At 32.6% G+C, this 12,537-nt stretch overlaps 3 protein-coding genes and 1 long non-coding RNA gene across 4 annotated transcripts; 2 read left to right on the top strand and 2 right to left on the bottom strand.

Annotated features, from left to right (window-relative positions):
• Positions 1-968: 968 nt before the first annotated feature.
• Positions 969-2,670, bottom strand: LOC129918281 (uncharacterized). The gene is made up of 5 exons (XR_008772942.1): positions 2,597-2,670; positions 2,439-2,483; positions 2,173-2,365; positions 1,690-2,100; positions 969-1,623 (listed from the first exon to the last, which is right to left on the bottom strand). It is a non-coding gene; the product is annotated as an uncharacterized LOC129918281 (long non-coding RNA).
• A 3,723-nt stretch (positions 2,671-6,393) lies between these two features.
• Positions 6,394-7,696, top strand: LOC129918491 (ubiquinone biosynthesis O-methyltransferase, mitochondrial). The gene is made up of 5 exons (XM_055999078.1): positions 6,394-6,603; positions 6,659-6,844; positions 6,897-7,269; positions 7,330-7,489; positions 7,560-7,696. The coding sequence occupies exons 1-5, from the start codon at positions 6,554-6,556 to the stop codon at positions 7,679-7,681; spliced, it is 891 nt and encodes a 296-aa protein (XP_055855053.1). The 5' UTR covers positions 6,394-6,553; the 3' UTR covers positions 7,682-7,696.
• Positions 7,697-10,577: 2,881 nt separating this feature from the next.
• Positions 10,578-11,204, bottom strand: LOC129918587 (M-phase phosphoprotein 6). Its single transcript, XM_055999204.1, has one exon. The coding sequence runs from the start codon at positions 11,067-11,069 to the stop codon at positions 10,614-10,616; it is 456 nt and encodes a 151-aa protein (XP_055855179.1). The 5' UTR covers positions 11,070-11,204; the 3' UTR covers positions 10,578-10,613.
• A 677-nt stretch (positions 11,205-11,881) lies between these two features.
• On the top strand, positions 11,882-12,525 carry LOC129918706 (NADH dehydrogenase [ubiquinone] 1 alpha subcomplex assembly factor 2). Its single transcript, XM_055999405.1, has 2 exons — positions 11,882-12,232; positions 12,310-12,525. The coding sequence occupies exons 1-2, from the start codon at positions 11,991-11,993 to the stop codon at positions 12,506-12,508; spliced, it is 441 nt and encodes a 146-aa protein (XP_055855380.1). The 5' UTR covers positions 11,882-11,990; the 3' UTR covers positions 12,509-12,525.
• Positions 12,526-12,537: the final 12 nt, after the last annotated feature.

Raw genomic sequence — 12,537 nt, 5'->3', positions numbered from 1 at the left:
TCCAAAATCTTATAAGCAAATACGGCATAAGGCATTTTAAAACGGCTTTTTATTCACCGCAATCGAATGCGTCGGAAAGGGTTAACCGCTCGTTGTTAGCTGCTATCCGATCATACCTTAAAAATGATCAACGAGAATGGGATACGCATCTTAGCGATATAGCGTGTGCGTTAAGGAGTGCAGTTCATAGTGCTACTGGTGTATCCCCATATTATGCCTTATTTGGCACTAATATGATGATGCACGGTAGTAGTTATGAACTTGCGAAGAAGTTGAACGCGATGGACGACAACGAGTTGTTAATTCTTCCCCCACAAAGCCGATTGCAATGTATTCGAAATCAAATTCGTGAAAATATTTTAAAAGCAAACGAGAAATCGGCGAAAATATACAATGTCCGAACGAAAAATACAAGATATGTGCCTGGACAAGAAGTTTACCGAAGGAACTTCATATTAAGTGATTCCTCAAAATATTTGTCATCGAAACTTTCGCCGAAATATGTTAAATGCCGAATAATTAAACAAATTGGAAACAATATGTATGAATTAGAAAATCTTAATGGCAAAAGAATTGGAGTATTTCACGCGAAAGATTTAAAACAATGAAAAAAATTAAAATTTTATTTCAAAAACGCTATTGAAGACGATTGTTAAAATTGTGTTGCATTTCTTATTAAAGTCCCTAAGTATTATTTATTTATTTATTTGTTTTCATTTGTGTTGCATGAATTTATTATTTACTTTATTGTTTTATTTATTGATTTATATTGTGTTCTAATTGTTGTTAACTAAATGTAAACGTATGTGTTAATAAACCGAGCTAAAATGATTTTTAATCTGAAGTTCGAAAACCGATTTCGGAAAATTTGCCGATTCCTAACAATTTTCAAACGTAAAGAAACCTAATTTTAAGAAAAAGTGGAGGCAATAACCGAAATCTAAGAAAATCTAAAAAGTACCTGAAAATGTTTGATAAAAACAAAGAAATTTTATGTTTTATTATAAATTTTATTAACTGCATGCTTAAAATTAGTTTTACTTATGTTACTTAATGTTATTTATTGATATTTTGTTATATGTATTGATTAGAATTTAAATTATATACTTAGGTACTGTGATAAAACTAATAAGCATCTGTGATTTTATAAATTTTTGATAATAAATTTTAAAGACTGATAATTTAGTTAAATTTTTTTTATAATCTGTGATATTTACTTAATTTTAGTTTAGGTGTAGTTTAGTTAATTATATTTTTCTTAATCTGTGATATTTACTTAATTTTGGATTAGTTTTAACATAGTTCATTTTTTTTCTTTTTCGATCTGTGATATTTATATTTTTTTTTATTTTCTTGACATTTTATATAACTGTGATACTAGATTTAAGTTTTTATTTTTACCACATTTATTAATTTATTTATTTATTGAAATTTATTTATTTAACTGTGTTGTTTTGCATGCTTGACTGATTTATATTTTTAATAAATAATACTTAATACTAGAATACGTAAATAAAAATACTTAAAAGCTCACCAGTTATATGTGCAGTAAAATAGGTTGTAAAGATGGTCCACAACTCAATGTCAATGACTTTTGTCCCCATATCACTCAATAAATACAATCTGTTGAAAATGAATAAAAGAAAAAAAGTATTAGGTTTGAATACGCTATAAGAGAGTGGTACTAACCTTTACTGAAGCGGCGTCGGATGGGTGTTGGAAAGAAAAAAAAGTTGACTATACCTTGACACCTTTTTTTTTGTGCCCGGCTTCAATCGTGGGTTTTTCCCCACAGCGCATAAAAAAAATAATGAAAAGAAACAAAACTTTAAATCCACAAATGCCACTTAAAATAAGACAAAATGATGTACGTACCTGAATTGAATGAATGCAAATGACTCAGTAGTCGCTCACTTTTATGGTCCTGTTTATGTCGATGATCCATACCCATTTTTCTGTTGTTTTTGGTATATCTGTTTTGTTTTGTTTTGTACTTTTTTCGGTTCTTATTTGTTCTTTAATTTATTTACTATCCCGACTTGGACACCATGGCCGATAGTATTTACCTTTCGTTGATGCTGAACGTCACACTTTATGATGCTGAAAACGAACAAACAAAAAAATTAATCAAAGAGGGAAATTAATTTAAAAAGGAAATGTGCCGTTACATACCTTTACCTGCGTTGCATTCCGGTATAGGAAGTATCGTAGTTTTTTTCTGCGACCGCCTAGAGCATAACCATCCACAAGTTTTCTTATGTTCCAGGCGACCGACTTCACTTCGTTTATTTTTACTCCTTATTGGGAATATATCCCAATAAGTAGCAAATTTTGTTGCGGACGCCTGTTGAACTGCCCCCTAGACCTAGAATGAAAAAGAAAGAAAAGAAAAAAAAAATGTAAACAAATGTTTGCAAACCGATATGCAGAGTACTCACTTGAATGCTAATGAATATTTGGGCCTTTTGTCCGATGCGGGCAATCTGAAAATATAAGAAAAACTTAATATAAGTATTCATTAACATTTTAGAACAATAAAAACAGATAGGGATATAAAAGTAATTAGGAAAATTAAAATAATAAGTTTAGTACTTACCCAGTTTTTCCGCCATTTAATGTGTTTTGGTTATGCCTTGATGTGTCATAAATTATAGTCTATGGACTGACACCGACCAACCATTGTTCAGACTTCGTACTTTATATGGTTACATGAGGGTCGAGTTGAATGAGCCGATTTGTGCCTACCTTCAAGCAAACAAGTCCGAATCCGCTCCGACTCGGGTGGAGCTGAGTCCGACTGCGGCTCAGAAACGGGTCCGACGGCGGCTCAAATTAGTATGGAAATTTTGAGGAAAGGAGACGGATGATAGAAAGAGAAAAATTTAATTATCTAGATTTTCATTGATGAAATTAAAGAAACAAATAAAATTAAGATGATTTATTATCCTCGTGTGGTACATTATACTTCTTATAGAAGTAAATGTATGTTAGTAATTTTGTTTGCTGGCAATGCAATGTAAACCCACTTTAATGTTTTTTTATGAGTTTTGACATGGAAACCATACAATAATTAACGTTTACACGTGTTGATTTTTGTTTTTATTTGTTCAATACGTACTTTTTGTCGATGTTCATGTTGCGCGTTATAATTGTAGTTTTACGTACAAACCAAACTTAAACCTCCAATAAGCCAATATAATCACACCCTTAACCTTACAATGGCCATCTATTGGTGGATGGTTGCATCAAAGTAATTTCCCTTTTTCTGAACGTGCCCCATAATTAAGTTCGAATTCGAAGGTAGAAAGGGGGGATATAGAAATGCTCACCAATACTTACAAGAGTGTATATAAAGTTTATATTGAGAGATGTGAATCGGGTGATGTTTGTCCAGTTAGATTTAACATGCGGTACCATTTTTTTTTGAGGTACTCCGCCAAATGTCAAAGTGGTTTTCCCTTACTTTATTTTTCACATTGAAGATCGGGCTTTTGACATCTCACCGAACTCGTGTCATTCGAAAGTTAACCCAGATACCGATCGGTTGTGCTATTGCTGCCAAAGTTTTTTTTAAGGCAAAACAAGAAAAAAATTTAAATAAACTGAACTAATTTCAAATAAAAATTTATTTAGAAAAAAATTTAAAAAAAAAAAATTAAAAAAAATAAATAGTGGTGAAAAGTTCATTTCGGTAATTTTTTTAAATAGAAAAAACCAAGTGTTGAGTGGTTTGTTAATGTTTTATTTTGCCATTATTTTCTTTAGAACGCAATCACTGATCTTTGTGATTTGAAACTTTTTTTGGAATTGAATTTCCTATATGAATTTGTGGTGAACAAAATTATAAATTGCAAAATAATAAAAAGTGGTGAGTTCTGCGAATTTGTAGCAACTTTTTTATAGTTTTAAACCAAAGCGAATTTCCTAGGTTTATTATCGGCGGTCCCAGATTGTCATAAAAGGACTGGGCCGCCGCACCGTTATTAAAAATTCATTATTTTTCAACCTCTTTTTTTTGGATAAAAAGAAAGAAAATTGTGTCCTGGTCCACAGTCAACTGACTTCGACACCGCTTTGCGAAGGGAGCCTTAGGCCGTCCATCGAAGCACCCAGTAAGACTTGAGGGCTGGTCTATACAAAAGTACCCCTGAATTGCCCTAAAAAGAAAACGAAAGTACTCGCCTGCAATAATAAAAACAAAGGTCGCAGTGAGTTTTTTTTAAACAATAAAAAAAATCAAAAATACACCTAAAACAAAGGAAATCTACCAAAAATATAAAAGAAAGTTCACCCCATCTACACGTGTCCAACAAAAACGGGACCGTTTTTAAAATTTATGTGTTTGTGTTGTTTCTATTTATTAATTATTTATTTTTTTTGGCGTTTTAACTACATTTTTTTCAATATATTTTGTTTTGGTTCTTTTTTCTTAAAATTCAAAAATATTAAAATTTACATTGTAAGTGATAAAAAAAAAATAATTCCACAGGGGTCCACGCGGATTTCGAAATTTTTATTTTCCTAGGGTTAGGACCTCCAAAGAGCTCTCTAGGGGTTGGGGATCCTGGGACGTTTTTTTGTGTATTTGAGTAGGTACCACAAAGGGTATCCTGATTGTTTTTTTTGTTCATTGCCTCGAAAAGGAATCGTTTTTTTTGTTACATTTTTCTTTTGTTTTGCTTAGTTTTTTTTGGTTTTCTTGGTTAGTTAATTTTTTTTTGTTAATTTATTTTTTTTCTGTTAATTTAAGTTATGTTTAAAATTATTTCTCATCTGATAAAAATTATTTTCGTAAAGAATAAAAGTTGAGACGCCCATGTTAAAAAGAACAAGTGATAATTTGTTTTGTTTTGTTTTTGTTTCACTTGAGTGAAACGATGGTTCATTAAAGAAATTTTCAGGGGTGCTGATGGTAGCTGAGTTTCAACGATGGTAAGGACCTGATTTCCAGTGGAACGACAACGTATTTGGGAGAATCCAAAATGGCCGAGGATTCTCATGGTTGGGTGGGTAAAAGGCCACACTGCAACAACACCGGCAGTGCCCTTGGGGTGGTGAACGTCCGTCCGGGTCCAATTTTGAATTTTGTTCTGTTCTCGGCCTGATTTATGTTTTTGGCTGCTGGTGAAGTTTACTTCCGGGAACAAGATCCCCCCCACATCCGACGAGCTGAAGCTGCGCACAGCAAGCAGGCCAAGTTCTCGGGAGTAGACACTCTTTCCCTTTTTCACTGTGTTCCTCTTTCCTTTCCAGATGTTCCTGCCACGGTATGGTAGTTTCACTGCCATATCAACTCTTCCTTATCCACGCTCCTCTCCCCTCCACTATCCAGCAACAGACCAAGTGCTGCTAACTTTACGCCTTACGTAATTTGTTAATAACTTTTAAACTATGATTCACCAAATTGTAAAATTGATTCACTAAATTTCACCTAATTCTCACCTAATTATTTGCATAAAAAATTTTGAAAATCCCCACTAAGTGCTGCTAAGTTGATGGCGGTCCTGTTGTTTGTGTTTTGTAACGCCTTTAAAGTTGACAGACTATCGGTTACAATTAAAGTCTTCTTTTTTGTGTTGAGGGCGATATCCGTTGCTTTTAAAATTAATTTAAAAATATTATAAATTGAAAAATAACAGATTTTCTTCGTGTTTCATCGCATGAAATGGTAAATAATTGTTTAAAAATTAGTGGTGTGCGTGGTTTATCGGTTTTTGTGCGTTTTTCGTCGGTATTTTAAGCAATTAAGAATTCGGTAGCTGACATTGGTCGCCAAAGTGTCATGTTTTGACAATCTGGCGACCAATGTCATTCCGGAATATATTACCTTTTTAACCTTCCGAAGGCAAGTGGGGTTACCCATCACCCCACCACTTGAAAAAGGGTATATTCTTTTGGTTCTGGTTCTGTAATTCTCTATCGATCGGTCAAGAATTTATTTATATTGAAGTCAGTTAGTTACTTTCATTAAAATGTTGTTGTAAGTTTTTATTTTTTATTTTATAAAAAAATTAATAAGTATTTACAATGATAATGTTATCCACGTAGAAAAAAGCCTTGCCTTCGGAAGGTTAAAGGCTTGGCCACACCGGAGGGTATGCGGTAGCGGTACGGGTAGAGGTAACGGTACTTGTATGAAAAAAATTCCACATCTGAACGTTGATATGTCAGTTTGGAATTTTTTTATACAAGTACCGTTACCTCTACCCGTACCGCTACCGCATACCCTCCGGTGTGGCCAAGCCTTTTATGTGTACTGTGCACCGCTTCCGCATACCTTTTATGTATGGTGTGTGTGCGCCTTTACTTTGTATGACAGCTGACCAATCAGGAGCTTCCAAGAATTTAGAACGAAAATTCAAATTTATTTCATTGAACGCAACACCAACACGTAACAAACTGTCACAAGTTAAACAAAAAAAAACCTACCGGTTTGAAAACACTCTTCTGAAAAAAGATATTCCAACTCGAAAAAAAAATAAATAAAAACAAATTCCGATAATAACAAAATTATTGAATTCGAATTTCTTTCTTGAAACAAAATTGTGCTACAATGTCCATAAGCCTGTTATCACCCCTCAGAAAAGTCATTCATGGCAAAAGGTTAAAATATTCATTCAACTTCTCTATTTTTATAATAATATTTGAATTTCACCAGAATTATACAATTTCAATTGCGATTCCTTTCGCAACAATCAACTACACCCAAAATCGACGACCAACAATTAAATCCAAATCCAACGACATCACCTAACTTTGAAGTGGAACACCATTCAAAATTAGCAGCCGAATGGTGGGATCCAGCTGGCCAACTCAAAGGCCTTCATGCCATGAATACAATAAGGTTATTTCTACCTTCCTTTTTAAAGAGCTCATTATAATTTTATTCAATATAGAATTCCCTTTGTTCGAGATGGTTTAATCTCTGCTGGAACTGTTGATTCAGAACTTCAACATACCACAAAAGTTCTTAAAGACAAGAAAATTTTAGAAGTCGGTTGTGGTGGAGGAATTCTTACTGAAAGTCTTGCTCGCTTACATGCCGATATTATAGCAATCGATTTGAGTGATGAACTTATCAAGGTTGCCAAACAGCATCTAAATGATTGCAGTCCGGAGCTGACTTCAAGAATTCAGTATCGAATGGAACCACTTGATATTCATGTTATGGACAATCTGGAAAAATACGATGCAGTGGTTGTATCTGAAGTTATAGAACACATTGACAATAAGCCAGCTTTTCTTACATCCTGCGTTGATTGCCTAAAAGTAAGACTTTTTTTTATATTCTGTTTAGTTTTGTTGATGTTTATTTGCATACAATCTTAGCCAGGAGGATCAATTTTTATAACAACACTTAATCAAACCCCAGTTATGTGGTTTACTGGTATAATTTTAGCAGAATATTTGCTCAATTTAGTGCCAAAGGGAACTCATCATTGGGAAAAGCTAATTGCTCCAAAGGAATTGATGAAAATTCTAAATGCCTGTATGTACCTTTACACTTTGGTTTTGGGTAGACAACTAAAATTAGAAAATACTTTTGTTTTTATTTTTAGTGAACTGTGATACGATCATGTTAAAAGGATGCATTTATGAATTCTGGTCAAATAAGTGGCAATGGATACCAGTTGATGATTTTTCTTATGCGTTGCATGCAATTAAATCTGAGAGGTCTTAGGTCAAAGGTTTGTAAGGTATCCCAATTTTTTTTTAGTATTAGTAAAGCGATGAAGTTATGTTTCTTGAAATATATTTTTAATTTTTGCGATAATTATGTTTAAAAAAAATGTATTAAAAAGAACTTTTTTAAAACCATTTTTTTTAACATTACTACGATTTTTGTTCCTGCATAGGCATCTTCGTTAAATTCAATTTCAATAACTGATTACTTCCCTGATTTAGTGGAGCGGCTTAGCATAAAAAAGAGCTCAATTGTGCGCTTTGTGATAAAAGCATGAAATTAACATCATTGGTAGTACTCAATATAAAAGTTATTTTGAGATATTGAGCCACCTTGTATTCCATTCGGAAGGGTATATACAAGAGTTTTTCTGTGTTGCAATCGCATTGTTGCATATCATAGTTTGGGTAATGAATCATTATAATTAATATGATACATGATTTTGACTTAATTTTTAACGCCCGATCTATTAAAATTAATACCAAAATGTCCCAACCATCATGTACAAAGTTATTGGACTCTTTATGAACAGTCTTTTACTTAAGAAGCAAGAGTCAAAATATTATCAATTACTCTTTGAAAATAGTAAAATTAGTAAAATTTTCCATGAAAGTTTCATACATATATCATAGACAAAAATAATAAAATATGGGTACCAAAATATTTCGGGTCAAAGGGTGTTTTTTTTAGTAAGAAATAACACTTTTGCAATGGTAACATTGCACCACATTTATGCATTTTTTTAACTCCATATATTATTATTACTATTTATTACAATATAAATAAATTTACAATGTAATTAAATTTATAGCACAAACTATCAGAATATTTCGGCTCTAAAATTTATAATATTTAGATTTAAAAATTAAGATAAAATATTATACATTCGTGGGATCGCAGGAGGCTAGAAACCGCTGTGACCAATACGTAATTCAAGCAAGTTCCGCCCCCGGCGGCCTCGTGAACGGTGTTTACCAAGACTAATTTATATATAAAGGTTTCGAGTTTTAGAAGTTTATAAGCGTTTATAATGTTTTCTGTTGAGATAATTGACAGAAGGTCAATTAAATTAGTATGGAAAAGTGAGTTACATATGTAAATCATTTACTTTTGAGCAATCTTTTGTTAATTGTTTGATAGATAAGATTTGATTGAATTGGCAGAGATGACATAAAGGAGGGCTATCTTTTTTAGAAGGTGGCTTTGAGTTCCCTGCATGTGTCCAAACCGAAAGAATGAGGTGCATAAGTAAAAGTATGAAAAATAATTGTGCAATTTGTGATAATGGAATCTCGTAGCCATCTCTCAGTGGAGCAATATGTCTATTGGTCACACTATCATTTTTTAATTCATTTACAAGATCAATTCCAAGTCATTTCCAACTAAATCACTCCCCAGCTAGCATTTGCCAATGACTTCCAAGTCAACATTGCATTGAGGTCCACCTCAGACAATTTGAAGGATAACCTTAAATTCTCTTTCCGTTTCCATTGCCTGCAACAGATTCCAAGGGGAAATCCTGCCTATCCTTTCTTGGATATTACATATTTGTATAGGCGGACTCGCCACTAGAATCTGCGTTATCTCAAAAGACTTCTGCAGAAGTTGCATGGATGAAGAAGAAGAGAAAACTATACCACACCTCAACTGTTTATGCCCAGAACTTTCTTCAAAAAATAAATTACGATGATCTTAAGTAAACTAATAAACAGATATCTGTAATCTACACCGCTGAACCAAAAGCTCTAACTGGTTTAATTTGTAAGAAATGTATTCGGTTTGTTAAAGAACAGACAGTCTCACCACTAACTCTACAGCGGTTATTTATGCAGCGTTGCTTTGAATAAACCAAAAAAACTCGACACTGATTGCCTTTGACCAGAAATGAATCATTTATTTGCAAAAGATGATAAGTCCATGATTTTAAATTTTTCAGGAGAAGAAAAAAACGTTCTATTTTCTTTTGATATGCGTAGAAAAATTTATAAAAAATTTATTCTGTAGAACTCTTGCCTAGCTACAAAATACCGTTTCGTTTTTAGTTTTTGGAGCGATAGCTCAAAAGATAAAAAATAAAAACGCTTTTGGACTTATCATACTTTGAAAATAAACGGATGTGAAATTAGTTTTTAAATGGATATGCAATTTTGCTTTTAGCCCCAGTCTATCAAACAATTGTATTTGAGAATAAAATACAATGTCCGGACTGCTAATTTAACTTTAAAGTAGCTTTAAACTTAAGATTTTCAGCCATTAATCTAATATACCACTTACACAAAAAGAAGCTGTTGTTTATTTTCAAAAGATGATAAGTCCGGGACTTATTCTGTTTTTGATACTAAAAAAATATTTCGCGTAGCTCTAAAATCGGATATAGATGGAGTAAATAGTTGATATTTTAAAGACAGACGTGGTTATCCCTGGAGTACAAATTTAGTCAAAAAAACGAATTTTGAAAAAAGGTGGACTTATCATGTTTTGCAAATAAATGATTCAAATGTGGAATATAGAGAGATAAATGAAATGAAAGCAATTGAGAAATAAAACATTATAGCTCGAAATCAGAGAAGCTCTATTGGTATAGACGCATTTCTTTTCTGTCAAAACAAACCAAATCGATTTGTTCCTAATGGCTAAACATCATAGATCAAAAAGATACTACATGATAAGCGTTTGGAATGCTTGTTACTTATAAGGCGAGTTAACATAGATGCTTAAGTTAATCAACGTATGAGCGCTAGAATAAGGGATGCAAGTACCAAGAGGACGTCCCATCTAATAGCTAGATAAAGGAACAAAAAGCAAGCAACAATCATAAGTAGTTCTTTTTTTTTAAGAATGAAACACGTAACAGCTAAAATTTTAATTCTATTTTAATCATGAAATAGTATTATATACAATGCAATCTTTGAAACATCAATTTTCTTTTTCAGTCATCTTCTTTTGGCTTTTGAAATTTCAACTTTTTATTTCCTCCTTTGCTGTTGTCATTACTCTTCCTTTTCTTATCGAACTTTTTCTGCATTGTCCTTGCTAAATTATTTTCGTAAAAAGCTTGCATATCCTTGTCCGACACGTCATTCGCTTGTGGAGGTGGTCTCGTCTTTTTGTCCTTTTCTTCTTGTTCCAATTCAAGGAGACGTTCAATTTCTGGATTCATACCACGATAACTGAGTCTTCCTTCGATAAGACCCTCGCAGTACATAAAACTTGGTTCGATGATAAAATTAGAATTTTGATTCATTTTGTCTGTGATCTCGCTCGAGTACATGGCTCGTCCTTCGGCTTCCTCGATTTCTTTGTCGACTTTTGCCTTGGTCCGTTGCATGAATTTCATTTCGAGAATTCCTTTCGATAGGCGAGCACGGTTTTGTTTTAAGGCCATTATGCTTGAGGTGTTTTATCGATCGGGAAAGAAATTAATAATTTTATTTTTTGAGAAACTGAAATTATGGAGGAAGTAACAAAACGTGTGTTGATTCGAGAAAAAATATAAACAAGCCATGACATGCTTGACAGTTGGACTTGTGTGTGGTGAATTTATTTTGTAAAAAGTATGTTTGATTTTGTAATTTGGTAAGTTTTTTCTTGTCTCCGAATAGAACAAAAAGGAACCCACAAAATAAGTATGTTCAACTAGGATTTTTCTAGATCAGAACAGGACAGGACAGCACAGTTTCGTGAGAAACTTCAAAACAAGTTAGAACAGTCATTTAAACGTCAGTTGTCAAAATAAAAAACAAATTGTAAATTATACGAATTTTTTGTTTATCGTTTCTCGTTATTTTTTTATGTTTTCACTGCGAAAAATATAATTAAAAATTGTTTTTAGTTATAAAAACCACGAACACCACGATTGAGAAATATTAGCACAATTAAATCAAAACAAAAACAAAAAATAACAGCTTTGATTTTGACACTTCTCACACGAATCTGTTCTAACCTGATCTGACTCAAAAGCAAGAACAGAAAATCCTGTTCTAAACTGTTCTAGGTTTGTCAATGAACAGCAAACTAGAACAGTTGAGCGCACAGAAAAAAAAGTCAATGAACAGCAAAAAGCTGTACTTTTCTGCCTAGAACAGTCCAGCACAGCGTCAGTGAACAGAGCTAATATCAAGAAAGCGAACACGACTTTTCATTATTGTGATTGCACCGTGGTGAATTTGAAAAACAGCTGATCAAATTTATTTGACGTTTTCAAAATAACCTCAAAACGCACAAATACATAACTTTGTGTAATAAAATAAAAAAGTAAATTATTATTATTCCTAGAATTATTTATTTTTAAACGAAATACAAAAAAATGTCGAAACCAACTCGTGATATTATTAAAATAGTTTTTCAAAATTTCCTCAATTCATTTAAACCACGACAAATTCGTGGTAATTACATGGGCGAAGATTATTTTGGTAATAAATACTTTGAAATCCCAGCAAATCCATCAATTGGAAAAAGAAAACCATCCAGATGGTTTGAACCATCCGATAAAGAAGCATTCGATCAAGAAATGACCGCTGAATGGGAAGCATGGCTAAGATTTCGAAGGTACCCAAATAATTTTTTATTTTTGATGCATAATAAAAAATTAATTGCGCATTATTTCATTGTTGCATTTTTCTCAGGCAAGAACCACCAACAAGAGAAGAACTAGTGCGCAATCTGCAAATTATTGAATTGAAAAAACGTAATGCAGCTGAATTAGATAAAATTCATGGAACATCAGAAGAGAGAAAAACCAAATCAGAAATTGGCTATGAATCATTTCCCAAATACAATGAATATGAAGCTATTCCTGGCAAAGATCCAGTAAAAAAAGAATAATTTTGTTTCAAGTTTTAGAAAACAATAAA

Source organism: Episyrphus balteatus, chromosome 4 (assembly GCF_945859705.1).
Source record: "Episyrphus balteatus chromosome 4, idEpiBalt1.1, whole genome shotgun sequence".
NCBI lineage: Eukaryota > Metazoa > Arthropoda > Insecta > Diptera > Syrphidae > Episyrphus > Episyrphus balteatus.
Note: the sequence above shows the minus strand (reverse complement) of the source record. Positions and strands in the feature narration are given on the sequence as shown.